Consider the following 21,932-nt stretch of genomic DNA (forward strand, 5'->3'; position numbering starts at 1 on the left):
TCACAGACACAAAGCCGTGTTATATGAGGAGATATCATGTCCTCGTACGGTGTGTACTGTGGTGTCGTCATGGACACCAGCCCCCTGTGCCCAATACAACCTCAACCTATGAACCAGCAGTGTTTCACTGTGATTGTGACCAGTACAACAGGTCTCTGAATGTACCGCTCTGTGTCAGTCCCACAAGCCTCCTGTCCTTGAACAACCTGTAAACCACACACTAGGTATTAAATACATGTTTTACACACGCACAGCTTTGGATGTGACCGGTACAAAAGGTCTCTGACTCAATGTACAGTTCAGTGTCATGTGATGTAAGGGGATTTAATCATGATTATAAGACCAGATCCAACAGTCAGTCTGTACTCCACTAACCTGTCTAATATACTGCACAGTCTTAACTCTACAGTGAGGGCTGTGAGCATCCATCCAGCTCACTGTTAAACCCAGGCCCTCCAGCAGCGATGCTGAGTTGGAGGTATATGATCTGTTACAGTGGTACTTCATGTAGGGATTCAACTCTAGGATTATATTGGCACACTGTACATGATATAGGCACACTACAACCTGTCATCCACTGTAACTACAACCTGCCATTCAGATACTGTTGTTTCTTTAGCTAGGCAAGTCAGTTAAGAACAGATTCTTATTTACAATGACGGCCTACCGGGGAACAGTGGGTTAACTGCCTTGTTCAGGGGCAGAATGACAGATTTTTACCTTGCCAGCTCGGTCCAGGAACCTTTCAGTTACTGGCCCAATGCTCTAACCACTAGGATCTAGGCTACCTGCCGCTCTGTTTCTATACGAGAGCAGACCAGTGTTTTCAGGAAAGCAGAAACAGACAACAACGTTTGATATAGAGATGTCCCTCCCGATATATAAAGTCTGAAGAACCACTGACTGAATGAGGAATTATTCTAAACGTTGAATTTGGGGGCATTTGATAACACTTCGTCTCCTTTTCTGTCTCCCTCGGGCAGCGCCCGCGTGTGATGAACCTGGAGCGGCCGGTGGGTGTCCGGGGCCTGGATATGGAGCAGCGGACGGGGGGTGTCCGGGGCCTGGATATGGAGCAGCGGACGGGGGGTGTCCGGGGCCTGGATGTGGAGCAGCGGACGGGGGGTGTCCGGGGCCTGCATATGGAGCAGCGGACGGTGGGTGTCCGGGGCCTGGATATGGAGCAGCGGACGGGGGGTGTCCGGGGCCTGGATATGGAGCAGCGGACGGGGGGTGTCCGGGGCCTGGATGTGGAGCAGCGGACGGGGGGTGTCCGGGGCCTGGATGTGGAGCAGCGGACGGGGGGTGTCCGGGGCCTGGATATGGAGCAGCGGACGGGGGGGAAGCTGGGGAAACTGACCCTGGGCTTCCAGAGGAGCTCTACGTCAGACGATGACTCAGGTTGTGCCCTTGAGGAATACGCCTGGGTACCGCCTGGACTCAGACCTGAACAGGTGAGCAGCACGGCATCATCATCATCATCATCATATCCTCATTTGTCTGTTGAATAGTCAACCACAAGCTTCTCCAGTAACTACGGTCGCTAACAACGACCACCTCAGTGGCATCACATAAAGTCAGTAAATTAATGCATGTGTATATGTGTTTGGTGCCTCTGCTAAGTCAAGATGACGGTCAACAGCATCATCACCTTCAGTCAAATTAGATGGAGATACATGACTGTAACTATAACATGATGGAGATACATGACTGTAACTATAACATGATGGAGATACATGACTGTAACTATAACATGATAGAGATATATGACTGTAACTATAACCTGTAACTATAACATGATGGAGATACATGACTGTAACTATAACATGATGGAGATACATGACTGTAACTATAACATGATGGAGATATATGACTGTAACTATAACATGATGGAGATACATGACTGTAACTATAACATGATGGAGATACATGACTGTAACTATAACATGATGGAGATACATGACTGTACATATAACATGATGGAGATACATGACTGTAACTATAACATGATGGAGATACATGACTGTAACTATAACATGATGGAGATACATGACTGTAACTATAACATGATGGAGATATATGACTGTAAATATAACATGATGGAGATACATAATGATGGACAATAGACAATACTGTGTTGTCATCCATTGGATTGAGTTGGATGAGTCCAGAGTTTCGGCTCGAGGTGGAAACAGAACATCTGGTAGGGCTGGTGTGACACTGGGACGGGCATCTCTCTCTCTCTCTCTCTCTCTCTCACTCTCACTCTCACTCTCACACACACACACACACACACACACACACACACACACACACACACACACACACACACACACACACACACACACACACACACACACACACACGTCACAGGGACTTAAAGCCAAGTGACAGGGTGTTGCCATCTTCCTGAGGTGAGGCTGAGATGCAGCGTTGAGTGTAGAACACAAGGGGCCAGTTCACCATGCCTCTGGACCTGGAACAGTTCATGACTCTCCTCCTGGGGAGAGGTAGCGGGGAGCTGTTGGTGACAGATCACATCACAGTGACCATTGGTTGTAACCCATATCTGAATGTCACAAAACACAGCAGGCAAACTGAATGTCCATCCACATAGATAGGCTAATACTAGACCCCGACCTGCCAGGAGGAATCAATCCACTCCTAATGTTAACTGTTGGAGATCAGGAGGAATCATTCCACTCCTGATGTTAACTGCTGGAGATCAGGAGGAATCAATCCACTCCTAATGTTAACTGTTGGAGATCAGGAGGAATCAATCCACTCGTAATGTTAACTGTTGGAGATCAGGAGGAGTCAGTCCACTCCTAATGTTAACTGTTGGAGATCAGGAGGAATCAGTCCACTCCTAATGTTAACTGTTGGAGATCGGGAGGAATCAGTCCACTCCTAATGTTAACTGTTGGAGATCAGGAGGAATCAATCCACTCCTAATGTTAACTGTTGGAGATCAGGAGGAATCAGTCCACTCCTAATGTTAACTGTTGGAGATCAGGAGGAATCAGTCCACTCCTAATGTTAACTGTTGGAGATCAGGAGGAATCAGTCCACTCCTAATGTTAACTGTTGGAGATCAGGAGGAATCAGTCCACTCCTAATGGTAACTGTTGCAGATCAGGAGGAATCAATCCACTCCTGATGTTAACTGTTGGAGATCAGGAGGAATCAGTCCACTCCTAATGTTAACTGTTGGAGATCAGGAGGAATGCTGACATAAAAAGGGCTTTATAGATCCATTTGATTTGATTTGTAAATCCCTTTGGTGGTGAGATGTAGAGTCACACTATTTGTCAGTGTCACAAACTGTGGACATTACAGCACACAGAGAATAGCAGCAATAGGACTATTCTCCAACTCTACTGATGTCTCCTGACAGATTCTATATCTCTCTCTGCCCTCGATATTCTAACAACCCCTCACAGGCATAGAATTCCTGTGACACACACACAGAACCCCCCCCCCCCCCCCCCTCCACACACACACACACACACACACACACACACACACACTGCCTTCCACTGAGATCTGACTGAACACAGAAGTGTGGCCATCCGAGACAAATCCTCAAACAAACTGCAGCCAGACTTCAGGCTTTAATGTTTAATGTCTGGAGTCTATAAATACAGACATACTGACATGCCATTCGCCCCTCCTGCAGAGTGCCTGTGATCTCCTGGAAATGTTCGTCTGGAGGAGCGGGGAGAAAGTAGGATGGAGTCAACACTGATCTATACGATTTAAGACAAATAATAATCATGGTAACGCAGGTCGTCATGTCAATGTTTTTCAGTGTTTTCCAACAATGACCGTTCTGTTTCAGAGTGAGTCAGTCTAGGGCTAGACTATACATCCCATGGTTTAGAGTTCTGTTTCAGAGTGAGTCAGTCTAGGGCGAGGCTATACATCCCATGGTTTAGAGTTCTGTTTCAGAGTGAGTCAGTCTAGGGCTAGGCTATACATCCCATGGTTTAGAGTTCTGTTTCAGAGTGAGTCAGTCTAGGGCGAGGCTATACATCCCATGGTTTAGAGTTCTGTTTCAGAGTGAGTCAGTCTAGGGCTAGACTATACATCCCATGGTTTAGAGTTCTGTTTCAGAGTGAGTCAGTCTAGGGCTAGACTATACATCCCATGGTTTAGAGTTCTGTTTTAGAGTGAGTCAGTCTAGGGCTAGACTATACATCCCATGGTTTAGAGTTCTGTTTCAGAGTGAGTCAGTCTAGGGCTAGACTATACATCCCATGGTTTAGAGTTCTGTTTCAGAGTGAGTCAGTCTAGGGTCTAGGGCTAGGCTATACATCCCATGGTTTAGAGTTCTGTTTTAGAGTGAGTCAGTCTAGGGCTAGGCTATACATCCCATGGTTTAGAGTTATGTTTCAGAGTGAGTCAGTCTAGGGCTAGACTATACATCCCATGGTTTAGAGTTCTGTTTCAGAGTGAGTCAGTCTAGGGCGAGGCTATACATCCCATGGTTTAGAGTTCTGTTTCAGAGTGACTCAGTCTAGGGTCTAGGGCTAGGCTATACATCCCATGGTTTAGAGTTCTGTTTCAGAGTGAGTCAGTCTAGGGCGAGGCTATACATCTCATGGTTTAGAGTTCTGTTTCAGAGTGAGTCAGTCTAGGGCGAGGCTATACATCCCATGGTTTAGAGTTCTGTTTCAGAGTGAGTCAGTCTAGGGCTAGACTATACATCCCATGGTTTAGAGTTCTGTTTCAGAGTGAGTCAGTCTAGGGCTAGGCTATACATCCCATGGTTTAGAGTTCTGTTTCAGAGTGAGTCAGTCTAGGGCTAGACTATACATCCCATGGTTTAGAGTTCTGTTTCAGAGTGAGTCAGTCTAGGGCTAGGCTATACATCCCATGGTTTAGAGTTCTGTTTCAGAGTGAGTCAGTCTAGGGCTAGGCTATACATCCCATGGTTTAGAGTTCTGTTTCAGAGTGAGTCAGTCTAGGGCTAGGCTATACATCCCATGGTTTAGAGTTCTGTTTCAGAGTGAGTCAGTCTAGGGCTAGGCTATACATCCCATGGTTTAGGGGTTCATAGTACTACCGTCCTATTACCTCTTGTTTTTGCTGGAATGTTGTTGAAATATATTTGTCTCAGTTGCTTCCCTCTATTTTCTCTGTTAAAACCAGTCGACTATTAAATCAAAACAAATCTAATTGTATTTGTCACATACACATGGTTAGCAGATGTTAATGCGATTGTAGCGAAATGCTTGTGCTTCTAGTTCCGACAATGCAGTAATAACCAACGAGTAATCTAACCAAACAATTCCATAACAACTACCTTATACACACAAGTGTAAAGGGATGAAGAATATGTACATAAAGATATATGAATGAGTGATGGTACAGAGCGGCATAGGCAAGATGCAGTAGATGGTATCGAGTACAGTATGTACAAATGAGATGAGTATGTAAACAAAGTGGCATAGTTTAAAGTGGCTAGTGATACATGTATTACATAAGGATACAGTCGATGATATAGAGTACAGTATATACAGTGCCTTGCGAAAGTATTCGGCCCCCTTGAACTTTGCGACCTTTTGCCACATTTCAGGCTTCAAACATAAAGATATAAAACTGTATTTTTTTGTGAAGAATCAACAACAAGTGGGACACAATCATGAAGTGGAACGACATTTATTGGATATTTCAAACTTTTTTAACAAATCAAAAACTGAAAAATTGGGCGTGCAAAATTATTCAGCCCCCTTAAGTTAATACTTTGTAGCGCCACCTTTTGCTGCGATTACAGCTGTAAGTCGCTTGGGGTATGTCTCTATCAGTTTTGCACATCGAGAGACTGAAATTTTTTCCCATTCCTCCTTGCAAAACAGCTCGAGCTCAGTGAGGTTGGATGGAGAGCATTTGTGAACAGCAGTTTTCAGTTCTTTCCACAGATTCTCGGTTGGATTCAGGTCTGGACTTTGACTTGGCCATTCTAACACCTGGATATGTTTATTTTTAAACCATTCCATTGTAGATTTTGCTTTATGTTTTGGATTTGTCTTGTTGGAAGACAAATCTCCGTCCCAGTCTCAGGTCTTTTGCAGACTCCATCAGGTTTTCTTCCAGAATGGTCCTGTATTTGGCTCCATCCATCTTCCCATCAATTTTAACCATCTTCCCTGTCCCTGCTGAAGAAAAGCAGGCCCAAACCATGATGCTGCCACCACCATGTTTGACAGTGGGGATGGTGTGTTCAGCTGTGTTGCTTTTACGCCAAACATAACGTTTTGCATTGTTGCCAAAAAGTTCCATTTTGGTTTCATCTGACCAGAGCACCTTCTTCCACATGTTTGGTGTGTCTCCCAGGTGGCTTGTGGCAAACTTTAAACGACACTTTTTATGGATATCTTTAAGAAATGGCTTTCTTCTTGCCACTCTTCCATAAAGGCCAGATTTGTGCAATATACGACTGATTGTTGTCCTATGGACAGAGTCTCCCACCTCAGCTGTAGATCTCTGCAGTTCATCCAGAGTGATCATGGGCCTCTTGGCTGCATCTCTGATCAGTCTTCTCCTTGTATGAGCTGAAAGTTTAGAGGGACGGCCAGGTCTTGGTAGATTTGCAGTGGTCTGATACTCCTTCCATTTCAATATTATCACTTGCACAGTGCTCATTGGGATGTTTAAAGCTTGGGAAATCTTTTTGTATCCAAATCCGGCTTTAAACTTCTTCACAACAGTATCTTGGACCTGCCTGGTGTGTTCCTTGTTCTTCATGATGCTCTCTGCGCTTTTAACGGACCTCTGAGACTATCACAGTGCAGGTGCATGTATACGGAGACTTGATTACACACAGGTGGATTGTATTTATCATCATTAGTCATTTAGGTCAACATTGGATCATTCAGAGATCCTCACTGAACTTCTGGAGAGAGTTTGCTGCACTGAAACTAAAGGGGCTGAATAATTTTGCACGCCCAATTTTTCAGTTTTTGATTTGTTAAAAAAGTTTGAAATATCCAATAAATGTCGTTCCACTTCATGATTGTGTCCCACTTGTTGTTGATTCTTCACAAAAAAATACAGTTTTATATCTTTATGTTTGAAGCCTGAAATGTGGCAAAAGGTCGCAAAGTTCAAGGGGGCCGAATACTTTCGCAAGGCACTGTACATATGAGATGAGTAACGTAGGGTATGTAAACAAAGTGGCATAGTTTAAAGTGGCTAGTGATACATGTATTACATACAGATGGCAAGATGCAGTAGATGGTATAGAGTACAGTATATACATATGAGATGAGTAATGTAGGGTATGTAAACATTATATTAAGTGGCATTGTTTAAAGTGGCTAGTGATATATTTTGACATCAATTTCCATTATTAAAGTGGCTGGAGTTGAGTCAGTATGTTGGCAGCAGCCACTCAATGTTAGTAGTGGCTGTTTAACAGTCTGATGGCCTTGAGATAGAAGCTGTTTTTCAGTCTCTTGGACCCTGCTTTGATGCACCTGTACTGACCTCGCCTTCTGGATGATAGTGGGGTGAACAGGCAGTGGCTCAGGTGGTTGTTGTCCTTGATGATCTTTATGGCCTTCCTGTGACATCGGATGGTGTAGGTGTCCTAGAGGGCAGGTAGTTTGCCCCCGGTGATGCATTGTGCAGACCTCACTACCCTCTGGAGAGCCTTACGGTTGTGGGCGGAGCAGTTGCCGTACCAGGCGGTGATACAGCCCGACAGGATGCTCTCGACTATGCATCTGTAAAAGTTTGTGAGTGCTTTTGGTGACAAGACAAATTTCTTCGGCCTCCTGAGGTTGAAGAGGCGCTGCTGAGCCTTCTTCACAACGCTGTCTGTGTGGGTGGACCAATTCAGTTTGCTCGTGATGTGTACGCCGAGGAACTTAAAATGTACTACCCTCTCCACTACTGTCCTGACGATGTGGATAGGGGGGTGCTCCCTCTGCTGTTTATTGAAGTCCACGATCATCTCCTTTGTTTTGTTGACGTTGAGTGTGAGTTTATTTTCCTGACACCACACTCCGAGGGCCCTCACCTCCTCCCAGATGTTGTTACCTACCCTCACCACCTGGGGGCTGCCCGTCAGGAAATCCAGGACCCAGTTGCACAGGGCGGGGTCGAGACCCAGGGTCTCGAGCTTGATGACGAGTTTGGAGGGTACTATGGTGTTAAATGCTGAGCTGTAGTCGATGAACAGCATTCTCACGTAGGCATTCCTCTTGTCCAGATGGGTTAGGGCAGTGTGCAGTGTGGTTGCGATTGCGTCGTCTGTGGACCTATTGGGGCGGTAAGCAAATTGGAGTGGGTCTAGGGTGTCAGGTAGGGTGGAGGTGATATGGTCCTTGACTAGTCTCTCAAAGAACTTCATGATGACGGAAGTGAGTGCTACGGGCGGTAGTCGTTTAGCTTTCTTGGGAACAGGAACAATGGTGGACCTCTTGAAGCATGTCTTGAAGCAGACTGGGATAAGGATTGATTGAATGTGTCCGTAAACACACCAGCCAGCTGGTCTGCGCATGCTCTGAGGACGCAGCTGGGGATGCCGTCTGGGCCTGCAGCCCTGCGAGGGTTAACACGTTTAAATGTTTTACTCACTTCGGCTGCAGTGAAGGAGAGTCCGCAGGTTTTGGTAGCGGGCCGTGTCAGTGGCACTGTATTGTCCTCAAGGCGAGCAAAGAAGTTATTTAGTCTGTCTGGAAGCAAGACATCCTGGTCCGTGACGGGGCTGGTTTTCTTTTTGTAATCCATGATTGACTGTAGAACCTGCCACTTGTGTCTGAGCCGTTGAATTGCAACTCTACTTTGTCTCTATACTAACGCTTAGCTTGTTTGATTGCCTTGCGGAGGGAATAGCTACACTGTTCGGTCATGTTTCCGGTCACCTTGCCCTGGTTAAAAGCAGTGGTTTGCGCTTTCAGTTCGCTCACCGAATCAGCGTATTCGTCAATGTTGTTGTTGGACGCAATGCGAAACATATATCCCAATCCACGTGATCGAAGCAGTCTTGAAGCGTGGAATCAGATTGGTCGGACCAGCGTTGAACAGACCTGAGCGCGGGAGCTTCCTGTTTTAGTTTCTGTCTATAGGCTGGAAGCAACAAAATAGAGTCGTGGTCAGCTTTTCTGGAAGGAGGGCGGGGGAGGGCCTTATATGCGTCGCGGAAGTTAGAATAACAATGATCCAGGGTTTTACCAGCCCTGGTTGCACAATCGATATGCTGATAGAATTTAGGGAGTCTTGTTCTCAGATTAGCCTTGTTAAAATCCCCAGCTACAATGAATTCAGCCTCAGGATATGTGGTTTCCAGTTTACATAGAGTCAAATAAAGTTTGTTCAGGGCCATCGATGTGTCTGCTTGGGGGGGAATATATATGGCTGTCATTATAATCGAAGAGAATTCTCTTGGTAGATAATGCTGTTGACATTTGATTGTGAGGAATTCTAAGTCAGGTGAACAGAAGGACTTGAGTTCCTGTATGTTGTTATGATCACATCACATCTCGTTAATCATAAGGAATACCCATCCGCCCCTCTTCTTACCAGAAAGATGCTTGTTTCTGTCGGCGCGATGTGTGAAGAAACCAGCTGGCTGCACCGACTCCGATAGCGTCACTCGAGTGAGCCATGTTTCCGTGAAGCAAAGAACGTTACAGTCTCTGATGTCTCTCTGGAGTGCTACCCTTGCTCGGATTTCATCAACCTTGTTGTGAAGAGACTGGACATTGGCGAGTAGTATGCTAGGGAGTGGTGCGCAATGTGCCCATCTCCGGAGCCTGACCAGAAGACTGCTTCGTTTGCCCCTTTTACGGTGACGTTGTTTTGGTTCGCCGGATGGGATCCGATCCATTGTCCTGGGTGGTGGGCAAAACACAGGATCCGCTTCGGGAAAGTCGTATTCCTGGTCATAATGATGTTGAGTTGACGTTGCTCTTATCCTACCGACTGTATGTAATGAAACCTGAGATTACCTGGGGTACCAATGTAAGAAATAACACGTAAAAAAACAAAATACTGCATAGTTTCCTAGGAACCTAGGCGGCCATCTCTGTCGGCACCGGAAGTCTATTAAGTCCCAATGTGGCATCAACTATACACTCTTACAAAAAAAGGTTCCAAAACAGTTCTACAGCTGCCCCCATGGGAGAACCCCTTTTGGTTCCAGGTAGGTTCAATCCTTAGAATAAACTTTTTCGGTTCCAGGTTGAACCATTTTGAGTTCCATGTAGAAGAGGGTTCTACATGGAACTCAAAAGGGTTCTTCAAGGGATCATCCTACGGGGACAGCCGAAGGTGCTGTGTAGAACCTAAAAGGGTTCTAAGAGTGTACAAGCTATTATAAAAACATGTTCACATCCTGTTTCAGTTAGTGCAGTAACATGCAACCTCAGCAGATCGTTACTGTGGCCTGTTAGCCTGTGGGGCTAGAGTGGTTGAGAGTGTTTTATGCCTCCTTCCTAGTGATACTGACTGTGTGGCTGTAGCATCATTAACACTGGCTGCTTTCTTTACAGTTCAGCTCCGACTGCAAACAGTGCTGGCCTCTGACTCCAGGCTATGTGGCACTTTCCCAAAGCTCTCTCTCTCTCTTTCCCAAAAACTCTTGTCTCTCTCTCTCTCTCTCTCTCGCTCTTCCTTCTATCTCTCCCCCACCCTCTCATTAACTATGAGCACACATGGAAGTAATGAAGGTCTGAAATCAACAGGAGGCCTCCCAAGCCAAATACCTTGTTTTTGTAACCTTACTCCCCCCCCAACCAGTCCCCCATGTTTCCCAGCCCTTCACTCTCTACACCTCTAGAATGTGTGGAGGCAAAACAGGGTCTTCATATTCATAGATAGTCATGAACTCATGGTGGAGAGATGGAGACATTCATCAAGAGAAGGTAGTTGGTTGGTGGGATAACTATTGTAAAAATGGTCAATCAGTCAACGGAAGCACCAGTCTTGTATGAACTGTGACCTGAGTGATTTTCCACTGACTGACTGTGACTGACTGACTGACCCTGGCCTTTGTTGGCATACCATGGTGGATCTGGCCCGAACAAAGCTCTTTAAGCAGCTGTGATTGTGCTCTTGTCCTGGAGCCCAGTGGGGTATTTATGTTGCAGGGCAGTACAGATCCTGGAGGTATGCCTGGTCTTTTAGGGTGAGCATCACCCTCCAACTGAACTACTGAACCATTAAGACCAACCTGGAACATGTGTGATTGAAGGTGGATTTGCAGTATGACAGAACTAAGACTGTTCTAACCATTCCCCCCATCCCTCCGTCCCCCCATCCCCAGGTACAGCAGTATTTCTCCTGTCTTCCGGAGGACAAGGTCCCCTACGTCAACAGTCCTGGAGAGAAACACAGGATCAGACAGCTGCTCTACCAGCTGCCGCCTCATGACAATGAGGTAAGAACTGAACCCAGGACAGAGAGTTAATCTACTGGGTCTGCTCTACCAGCTGCCCCCTCATGACAATGAGGTAAGAACTGAACCCAGGACAGAGAGTTAATCTACTGAGTCTGTATTCACATAGTCTCGGTTAACCCAGAACTAAAGTCTCAGGTAATGGGTCAGCTGCTTGATTAGGTTCTGGGTCCATAAGTGTTAAGAGAAGGAATTAAGAGATGCTAGAACGAGGAACGGAACCAGAACGAGGAGCTCCACCCTCTCTCGGTGCAAGTTACGGGTTGAATGTCCCCTCCCCTTCCAAATTCGAAGGATGCTAACACCTGCAAAATCGTGATTAGTCCGAATAACCTGCAAAACACCTACTGCTCCTCGTTATCCCACAGATCACATTCCAATTCCAACAGATTCTACAGTACCAGTTCAATTCACATACATCTGTCCATGAGAGATTAGTATTCACAAACCTGATCCTAGACACTCTTTGTGAATACAGGCCCTGGTCCCAGATCTGAATGTGCTTCACCCAGACAGTGATAGTCAGCGGAGATGGCTTTAACCACACAGATTTGGGATCGGGCCAGGTTAATGGTGACTAAAGAATGTCACCTCGTCACAGTGGAGGTATTCTAGTAAAGACAAACCACTCACATCGCCTACTACGATCGCCATAGTAACATATGGTGCATAACTGCATTTAAACACAACCGGATCCTTGTAATGTCTTTCTAGATTGTAAACCAGCACTCCTTGGACCCACATTGTAAACCACGCCTTTAGTCAGCACAGTTTACCCTGGGAGATGTGCAGAGGGGCTATGTGAGGCTATCACAGAGGGCATCTTTGACTGCTCTGCTCCAGTCCTGTAGGTGGGCAGGCGTTTGTTCCTTGGAACAATAAAGCGTCTGACTGAGTGACTTTATGATGTTTGCTGCCAGGCTCAGAGCAGAGCGGCATACTGCAGCAGGGGAGAAGGGGAGATTCCAGGCATAGCTGTGGTTTACAAGGCCTCCGTAAAGTAGGGCACACACACACACACACACACACACACACCAGAGAACGTTTAGAGAGCGGCGCTCCGAGGGCTCTCGTTGTGTACCAGCGTTGTTTGCTGTTGTTAGGGAACCACAAGGCCCATTGTTGGTTGTTAGTCTTCCGCTCGTTTTTATTTATCTGTGTGGTAATTGTCTGCTCTAAACATCAGGCTTGATGTGTGCACGTTCATGCCAACCTTGGGGTGAGCCTCCAGGGGAAGAACACCTTCCATAACATAACCATAAAATACATCTGTGGTGGAAGCAGTGAGGGTTTAGGTTTTATCTGTTGGGTAAAATCTGAGTTGGTGTTATTTCTCTCTCTCTCTTTCTCTCTCCCTCCCGCTCTCTCTCTCTCTCCCTCCCTCCCAGGTACGGTACTGCCACTCTCTCAGTGAGGAGGAGAAGAGGGAGCTCCACATGTTCAGTGTCCAGAGAAAGAGAGAGGCTCTGGGGAGAGGAACCCCCAGGATGCTCCCCCGAGCCCTGCAACACACCCTCTGTGAACATGTATGTTCACATACACACACACACACGTTCGTACACATGCACACCCACCCACACTGCGAGTACAAACTCTATCGATATCTTATAAAACATTTCAATACAAGTCTGGGAGGCGAGTAAGAAAATCTCTCCCAAATGACGTTAAAGCCAGTAAATATGTCTCTCCCTTCCTCATTACATGTCAATCCTATAAAGAGCTGCTTCTCCCTCCTGAAGCTCTTCCTGTAGGCAGAGCAGCAATCCTATAAAGAGCTGCTTCTCCCTCCTGAAGCTCTTCCTGTAGGCAGAGCAGCAATCCTATATAGAGCTGCTTCTTCCTCCTGAAGCTCTTCCTGCTAGGCAGAGCAGGAAACGACAACAAGCTAACAACACAGGGCAGTACATTAGTTGTTTATTTCAAGACTTACCGACCCCCTTTGGCCTCGCTCTGTTCTATTCTAAATGTATGCGTCCTAAATGGCATCCTATTCACTACATAGTGCACTTCTTTTGACCAGGGCCCAGAGAGAAGTAGGCCACGATGTAGGGAATAGGGTGCCATTTGGGACCCTAAAGCTCAAGTGATAATGTGAGGATTTAATCAAGGGCAGAGTCTGTCTCATTAACAACTAACCCACTCAGAAGGAGCAGAGAGGAGGAAGTGTGGACATTAGGAGCTCATGCTCAACCCGAGCGTGGAAGTTATTCCAGGAAAAAGAATGGGCCCAATTTCCTGCAGTCAAAAAGAAATGTTAACAAGGTTAACAAGGTTAACTGTACCACTGGTCAGCAGGCACCCGTTAACCCAGTGCTCTACAGACTGTACAATAAACTCTCTCTTTCTTTCTCTCGCTCCCTCCCTCTCAATTCAATGGGCTTTTTTTTGGCATGGGAAACACATTTTTATATTGCCAAAGCTTGTGAATAGAATTGATCACAGTTTGGCTTGTTGAAAGACTTCAGATCCTGTTTAAAAAGACTTAGTGCTGTACAATAGATTTAGTTCCAGCTTGTGAAATGTAATGGTCATAGTTTGGCATGTTAAAGGGCCTTAAAAACTAATTTAGTCCTTTCTGATTACTGTGGACTAGTGACCACATCCCATAAGTCCTTTCTGATCACTGTGGACTAGTGACCACATCCCATAAGTCCTTTCTGATCACTGTGGACTAGTGACCACATCCCATAAGTCCTTTCTGATCACTGTGGACTAGTGACCACATCCTATGTGACTAGTGACCACATCCTATGTGACTAGTGACCACATCCTATTAGACTAGTGACCACATCCTATTAGACTAGTGACCACATCCTATGTGACTAGTGACCACATCCTATTAGACTAGTGACCACGTCATATTAGACTAGTGACCACATCCTATTAGACTAGTGACCACGTCATATTAGACTAGTGACCACATCCTGAGACTAGTGACCACATCCTATTAGACTAGTGACCACATCCTATTAGACTAGTGACCACATCCTATTAGACTAGTGACCACATCCTATTAGACTAGTGACCACATCCTATTAGACTAGTGACCACGTCATATTAGACTAGTGACCACATCCTATTAGACTAGTGACCACATCCTATTAGACTAGTGACCACATCCTATTAGACTAGTGACCACATCATATCCTATTAGATTAGTGACCACATCCTATGAGACTAGTGACCACATCCTATTAGACTAGTGACCACATCCTATTAGACTAGTGACCACGTCATATTAGACTAGTGACCACATCCTATTAGACTAGTGACCACATCATATTAGACTAGTGACCACATCCTATTAGACTAGTGACCACATCCTATTAGACTAGTCACCACATCATATTAGACTAGTGACCACATCCTATTAGACTAGTGACCACATCCTATTAGACTAGTGACCACATCCTATTAGACTAGTGACCACATCCTATTAGACTAGTGACCACATCATATTAGACTAGTGACCACATCCTATGAGACTAGTGACCACATCCTATTAGACTAGTGACCACATCCTATTAGACTAGTGACCACATCCTATTAGACTAGTGACCACATCCTATGAGACTAGTGACCACGTCATATTAGACTAGTGACCACATCCTATTAGACTAGTGACCACATCCTATTAGACTAGTGACCACATCCTATTAGACTAGTGACCACATCCTATTAGACTAGTGACCACATCATATTAGACTAGTGACCACGTCATATTAGACTAGTGACCACATCCTATTAGACTAGTGACCACATCCTATTAGACTAGTGACCACATCCTATTAGACTAGTGACCACATCCTATGAGACTAGTGACCACGTCATATTAGACTAGTGACCACATCCTATTAGACTAGTGACCACATCCTATTAGACTAGTGACCACATCATATTAGACTAGTGACCACGTCATATTAGACTAGTGACCACATCCTATTAGACTAGTGACCACATCCTATTAGACTAGTGACCACATCCTATTAGACTAGTGACCACATCCTATTAGACTAGTGACCACATCATATTAGACTAGTGACCACATCCTATTAGACTAGTGACTGGCATGTTGTAAAGGCATGGCTGGTTTGAGTGACTGAGTACTGGCATGTTGGAATACTACCTGTACAGACAGAGACAGAGAGAGAGACATAGACATAGAGAGAGAGAGCGACAGACAGACAGACATAGAGACATAGAAAGAGAGAGCGAGCGAGAGAGAGCACGACAGAGAGAGAGAGCGAGAGAGAGACTCACAAAGCGGCGTGGCTTTGCCCATAGCTGTAGTTTTGATTGCTGTACCTTCAGGGGACACACAACACCCCGGTTTCCAAGGCCGATGGTGGCTTGGTAATAATGGACAACAGCTGTGGTGTCCTGTGGTCCTAGTGCTCACACCTGGGTTCAAATAATATTTGAAATAATTTCAAATACTTTAGCCTGGCTTGATTGAGCTAGCCTAGCACAATGGGACCACTGCCCATCTGTCACTCTAGGCAGGTTAAAGCAAGCAATTAAAGTATTTGAAAGATTTCTAATAGTATTTGAACCCAGGTCTGGCAGTAGTTATTTAAAGACTGATGACTGTACGTTCAGACATGCTCTGGTGAGCTTTCTGGAATCATACAATCTGAAGGGATGAGACTATATTATATTGTTTGGTTTTACTTAAACATGTACAGAACAAAACAACACAGACACAAGGACACAAACACCATAACAATTGACTCATTCCTTGGTGTTTTGTGTGGACTGAGGACCCATCGTTTAAAACATGTTGTTTTATCCACAGTGTGGTGAGGGCATTAGTGGAGGAGAGATGGCCATCTTTGCATCGCGGGCGGGTCCGGGGCCGTGCTGGCACCCAGCATGCTTTGCGTGCGCCACGTGTCAGGAGCTGCTGGTAGACCTTATCTACTTCCACCAGGATGGAAAGATCCACTGTGGACGACACCACGCTGAGCTGCTGAAACCACGATGCTCAGCCTGCGATGAGGTGAGATCACTGTGTGTGTGTGTGATCCATAACCTGTGATGAGGTTAACTCATTGCAGACATGAAACATTGAAGTGTTGGCTTGAAACAATAGCAGACTTTTTTTTTCAACATACAGTACAGTAGTTAGGCTTTAGTCAGTCTGCTCATTAAACACTGGAGATAGACAGTAGCCTACTGAAGCGATGTGACTGTCGTGTCTTTGGCTATGCCGGATTAAGTGATACGACATGCTATTCTATAAAATCCTTTCTCTGTAATTAAAATTACCTGATTGAGCTAATCAGGTAAATGTAATTAACTAGAAAATCGGGGCACCACAAAATAATATTTATAGAGCTGTTATCTTCCGAATAAACTCTTAAAGACTCTTAAATATTTTATATCAATAGCAGTCAATATTAATCCTATTTCAGTCTCATTTGAAAGTTGTAAATTCTTGGTTATCTTCACGAACCCTGGCTAACAAGTTGAATCAGCAATACAAAATTGGGTTTAATTATTTATTTACTAAATACCTAACTAATCACACAGAATTAAATATACACAGAAGGAGTCATACCTTGATTACAAATGATGTCATAAAGGAAAATGCCCCTTGCGGACGGAACAGATATGACAGCTGGTTACCCAAAGAAAAGGGGACTGGGTTTGAGTGAAAGAGCAGGAAGACTGAAGAACAAAGGGAGAAGCGATGTCTCTATCGGGCCGTAGGCAGCTACTCTATCGTAAAGACAGAATCTTATGCATTCTAAATTACCGCCCATTTGGAAAAGGAAAATGCAATAAATATTTACTCTGAGCTGCACTTCGGTAGGTAGGTGGTAGATGGAAGGACGTGTTGCCCAACAGAGTCCTTTGAAGAATGTTTCTGGTGGTAAATTGGATACGTTATGGTACCGTCGTTTTGTAGTAGATGGGATACTCTGTCTGTTCTTTCCTAGCCCACGTTTGCAGCTGCTGTTGCTAACTCAACGGCTAGGAGGTATCACTTCTGTAGTGAATAACCATTCGCAACCAAAGCTCACGCTGAGGTTGGCTTCGTTCTGTAGTTATTATCTGAACCCTTCTGACATCGGACCTTCATCCTAATGTACCCGGAACAGGAGGTTACATTTTCGTCAAGGGCTTTTATACAGTGGAGGGAGAAGGGTGTGTTTCATAGTTTATAGCCCATGTCTCTTTACAGGGGCGGGCCACTGATTGAGCAGAGCCCTAACCTTATGAAAACCCAAATCTCTCATTTGGAAGCTAAAATTGCATTTAATCTTTTCACCAATAATTTCATATTTAAACATTTAAATTGCACAACAATTCCATGTGAATCTGATAACTATAATGTGTAGACTTTCCACTGTATCGTTTATGTCATCCTATCATTGATGAGAATGTCTCAGATGACAACCGAACTGACATCATATTCATTAAGTACCAACGCATATGTTCAACTGGTTGGATTACCAAAATATGGTTCATTTCCCCCCACCTTCTGATGTTCCCAGAATCTCTGTTTAACAAAGGCTATTCAAGAGTCCCTCTATAGAGTCAAGAGAGAGGGAAGGGAGAAAGGTGTTCATGGTGGGGGGGGGGGGGGGGGGGGGTCATAAACCTTACCCACAGGCCAACGTCATGACATGACCAATAAACTTATTGCACATTTAGTAACTGAAGTTGAATTCATCTTGTGTTTGTCTGTTTCCTAATTATTCTATAAGTAGCAGACAGTATTTAAACATGTCTGTTTATCCCCCCCCAGATTATTTTTTCTGATGAGTGCACGGAGGCCGAGGGGCGTCACTGGCACATGAAGCACTTTGCCTGTTTCGAGTGTGAGACGGTGCTCGGCGGTCAGCGATACATCATGAAAGATGGCCGCCCCTACTGCTGCGGCTGCTTCGAGTCTCTGTACGCAGAGTACTGTGAAGCCTGCGGGGAGAATATAGGTGAGTCAATATCTCTGGTTCATATGTGGTCAATCTATGCCTGATTACTGGAATAAATAAAGAGTTGTTGACATAATGTGTAGCCTGTTGCTGAAGCCTTTTAAAGATGTTGCTCTACATTCACCACCTCTTCCTCTCTTCCCTCCATTCCTCTCTCCCTCCCTTCTTGCCTCCACCAGGAGTGGACCATGCCCAGATGACCTACGAGGGTGTCCACTGGCACGCTACAGACACGTGTTTCTGCTGTGCCCAGTGTAAGAGCTCCCTGCTGGGCTGTCCCTTCCTTCCCAAGCAGGGCCGTATCTACTGCTCCAAGGCCTGCAGCCTGGGAGAGGACGTCTACGCCTCAGACTCCTCCGACTCGGTCTTCCAGTCCGCCGGCTCTCGTGAATCCCGCCAGAGTCACATGGGCAAGAGCAGCCACCCGGTGGCTGAACAGTGGAGGCAGTCCCAGCTCTTCAACCCGGTTGCAGTGGCTGACTATAACAAGACTCCTAGTCTATATGGAGATAGAGGGGACAGAGAAATGGATATTGTGGGTCAAAAGCTGTCCCACATGGGCTTCACTGAGGAGCACACCTGGAGGGGCCGAGAGGACGCTCCGGAGGATCCAGAGGAGTGGGCCGAACACGAGGACTACATGACACAGCTCCTGCTCAAGTTCGGGGACCGCGCCGGGGTGTTCCAGACGCAGCCTTCAGAGGAACCCGGCACCAGTAGGTCAGCCGAACCCTGGCTGAAGCCTGAGACTAAACCAGCCTCCACCACCACCAGTCCCACAAACCAGAGCCACCTGCCTGAGATGTACTGGGCCCAGTCCCAGGATGGGCTGGTCAGTAAGAAGCACCTGCCTGAGATGTACTGGGCACAGTCCCAAGACGGGCTTGGGGATTCGGCTTACGGAAGCCATCCGGGCCCTGCTAGTGCCAGAAAGATCCATGATCTGGAGCTGGACCAGGGGCTGATGGACCAGAGGGTTAGCGCTGGGGGAGCAGGGTTATGGATGCTGGACCCCAGGCAGTGGTGTGAAGACTCTCTGGAGTGTATCACAGACGAGCTGAGGAAGACTGAGCACAGTGTCGGAGACTCCATGGACTCTCTAGCCCTCTCTAACATCACTGGTAAGAGTTCATATCACATGTGCTTCTTTGTTCACTGTAAAACAGTGTTTGGTGAACTTCTGGTGAAAGTAGTCTGGTAAAGGCAGTCGGCGATCAGTTATTCATTCCAGTCTAATAATGGAGATTTACATGGAACAGGAAAAGATAGTATGAAAAGCCATTTAACAAAATAGCTACAGTAAATAACTACAGTAATTAGCTACAGTAAATAACTCTTGTTTTCCTGCTTCTGTCGAGTAACACAGCTTTATATTGTCCTGTCCTCCCAGGTGCGTCAGCGGATGGAGACAGTAAGGAGGGTCAGATCCTCTACTCTCTCCACAACCTGCTGGACCCAGAAGACTGTGAGAAGATGAGCCTCATGGGCACCCTCAACTCCTCCATGCTCCACCGCAGCACCAACTCTCTGGATCACCAGGAGGGGGCAGCAGACCAGGAGGAAGAGGAGGTGCGGAGGGGGGCGCAGAGGGTACAGGGCCCGGTGTCTTTGCCCCTCCCACCCCTCCCTCCTAAACAGGAGGTTCCACCACCTCACCTTCAGCTGCCAGTGTTGAGGAGGAGCAGGTCCCAGTCCACACGGCCACCTGGCCAGCAGATGGTCAAGTTCTCTGAGGACACGGTGGATAACGGGTCTTGCCAGAACCTGGCGGTGCGTCAGCCTCCTCAGAGTGAGAGGACGCGTCGGAGGGTGTACCACCACGAGGACCCCGAAAGGCCACACCGGCACCACCACGGCCGCCACCACAACCGTAGAACCCGCTCGGACAACGCTCTTAACCTCCTGCCTAAGGAACGGGTGCAGAGGCCCTACGAGGGACATGGTCTGAGTTCCCTTCAGGAACACCACGCGGCCCTCTTCAACCAACCTGGCCCTGGTGCTCACAGGCCACCAACCTATCCCCACACCACTTCAGACTACTCCCTCCAGGCTCGGGGTGACCGGGATCGCGACCGCTTCCTGGGTGGCCTGTACGCTGACGAGGAAGACTGGTGCTCCACCTGCTCCTCCTCTTCCTCAGACTCTGAGGAGGAAGGCTACTTCCTGGGGCAGCTCATTCCCCAGCCCAGGGTTCCTAGCAGGTATCAATACTACACTGAGGACTTCCCAACACGCGTTACGGCCATGTCGCCCAATGATTCACGGACTAAATCCAGAAAGAAGGGTCACAGAGGCAAGAACTGCATCATTTCATAATCTAGATGTACATTCTCTGTTTTACTTCCAGCACTAATCATTTGTGGACAGGTGAGACCAGTTCTTTGTAGTTGGACTTGCTGGACAAAACATTGTCCATATTATTGGACTTCTTATTATGGGTCATGTCTAAAACTCAAACCATGCCAGAAGACCTAAAAAAAAAAAAAGACATTTTCTCCTTTTCTTTTTATAAAATCCATCAAAAAACACTTTTTTTGTTTTTACATTGTATGATAAACCATTGAAAGTATTCCAGCAACACCATTGTGTGCATTAAATGGCAATTATGCACTATTGTTATTGCTGACAGGGAAAGGAATAGTTAGTAAAGTAGACTTCTAGGGACTAACCAACATAATTATTTAATAGTACAAAATATGAATGTGTATATTAAGTTAAAATGTTAATACTGGTATTTTTATATCCCTGAGTTTTAACTAAGATTTTTCTGGTTTTGATGTAAACAAAGTTGGCGTAGGGAGGCGGGACAAGCTGTTGTCGTAGTAACAAGCAGAGCTATTTTGCACGCATCACTTGTCAACCAATCAAGGCTTTACAAAAAACAAACCAACTATTGCCAGAATACAAACCATCTGCTTACTCAAATCAAAATGCCATAATATCTGGTTTCTGGTAACAATTTACATGAAGTTGCTCTTAAACATCTCAACTTCAAAGTGATACCCTGAGTCTTCGCTGTATTCCAATGTTAATTCTCTAACACGCTTGTCCCTCAGGGTGTAAAATACAACGTAAAACCAACCTGTCCAGATTCAGTTACATTACAGTGCTCTTCTCCATACATGCCCTTTATACAGCGCAAGTCATTGTACTATGAATACTTAACTGTTATGTGATGTAAAGAAGCTTTTAATAAATATTCTTACCAAACGTTTCAGAAAATGTTTCAGTTTTTTGTATGTACTAGAATAACTGATTTGATAGCGTTTTTAGACATAGTAAATATTCAAATATATAATGCAAATAACTTGGTGTTTCAGCAGTGCACCTAAACCAAACACTGACCCACACAGTATCATCGGATGGCACCAAACCTGATACGTGAATGGTAGATACTACACCGTCTACTAGACCGTTTACATAATAAAAACCATCTTTATTATTGTTACACTCAAAAATCGTTTTAAACCACAAATCATCAAAGACGTGTCAGTTCCACATATAGAAAGTTGAGTTGAGCATCTGACGTTTAGAAAGTGTTTTTCTTCTTCTCCCAGCCAGAGAAAATTAGCACTGGTGGTGAA

General features: G+C 45.7%; 1 protein-coding gene across 2 annotated transcripts in view; it reads left to right on the top strand.

Annotated features, from left to right (window-relative positions):
• Positions 1–21,558, top strand: part of LOC110499701 (prickle-like protein 1) — a 55,320-nt gene extending 33,762 nt beyond the window's left edge. For both annotated transcript variants that reach the window (XM_036945220.1, XM_036945219.1), the window contains exons 2-8: positions 984–1,454; positions 11,276–11,389; positions 12,796–12,933; positions 16,203–16,406; positions 18,162–18,348; positions 18,528–19,469; positions 19,739–21,558. In XM_036945220.1, the coding sequence (XP_036801115.1) occupies positions 996–1,454; positions 11,276–11,389; positions 12,796–12,933; positions 16,203–16,406; positions 18,162–18,348; positions 18,528–19,469; positions 19,739–20,664 (2,970 nt within the window). In that variant the 5' untranslated portion in view covers positions 984–995 and the 3' untranslated portion in view covers positions 20,665–21,558. The remainder of the gene's footprint in view (positions 1–983; positions 1,455–11,275; positions 11,390–12,795; positions 12,934–16,202; positions 16,407–18,161; positions 18,349–18,527; positions 19,470–19,738) is intronic.
• The last annotated feature ends 374 nt before the right edge of the window (positions 21,559–21,932 follow it).

The sequence above is a fragment of the Oncorhynchus mykiss genome, chromosome 15 (assembly GCF_013265735.2).
Source record: "Oncorhynchus mykiss isolate Arlee chromosome 15, USDA_OmykA_1.1, whole genome shotgun sequence".
NCBI classification, from domain to species: Eukaryota; Metazoa; Chordata; class Actinopteri; order Salmoniformes; family Salmonidae; genus Oncorhynchus; species Oncorhynchus mykiss.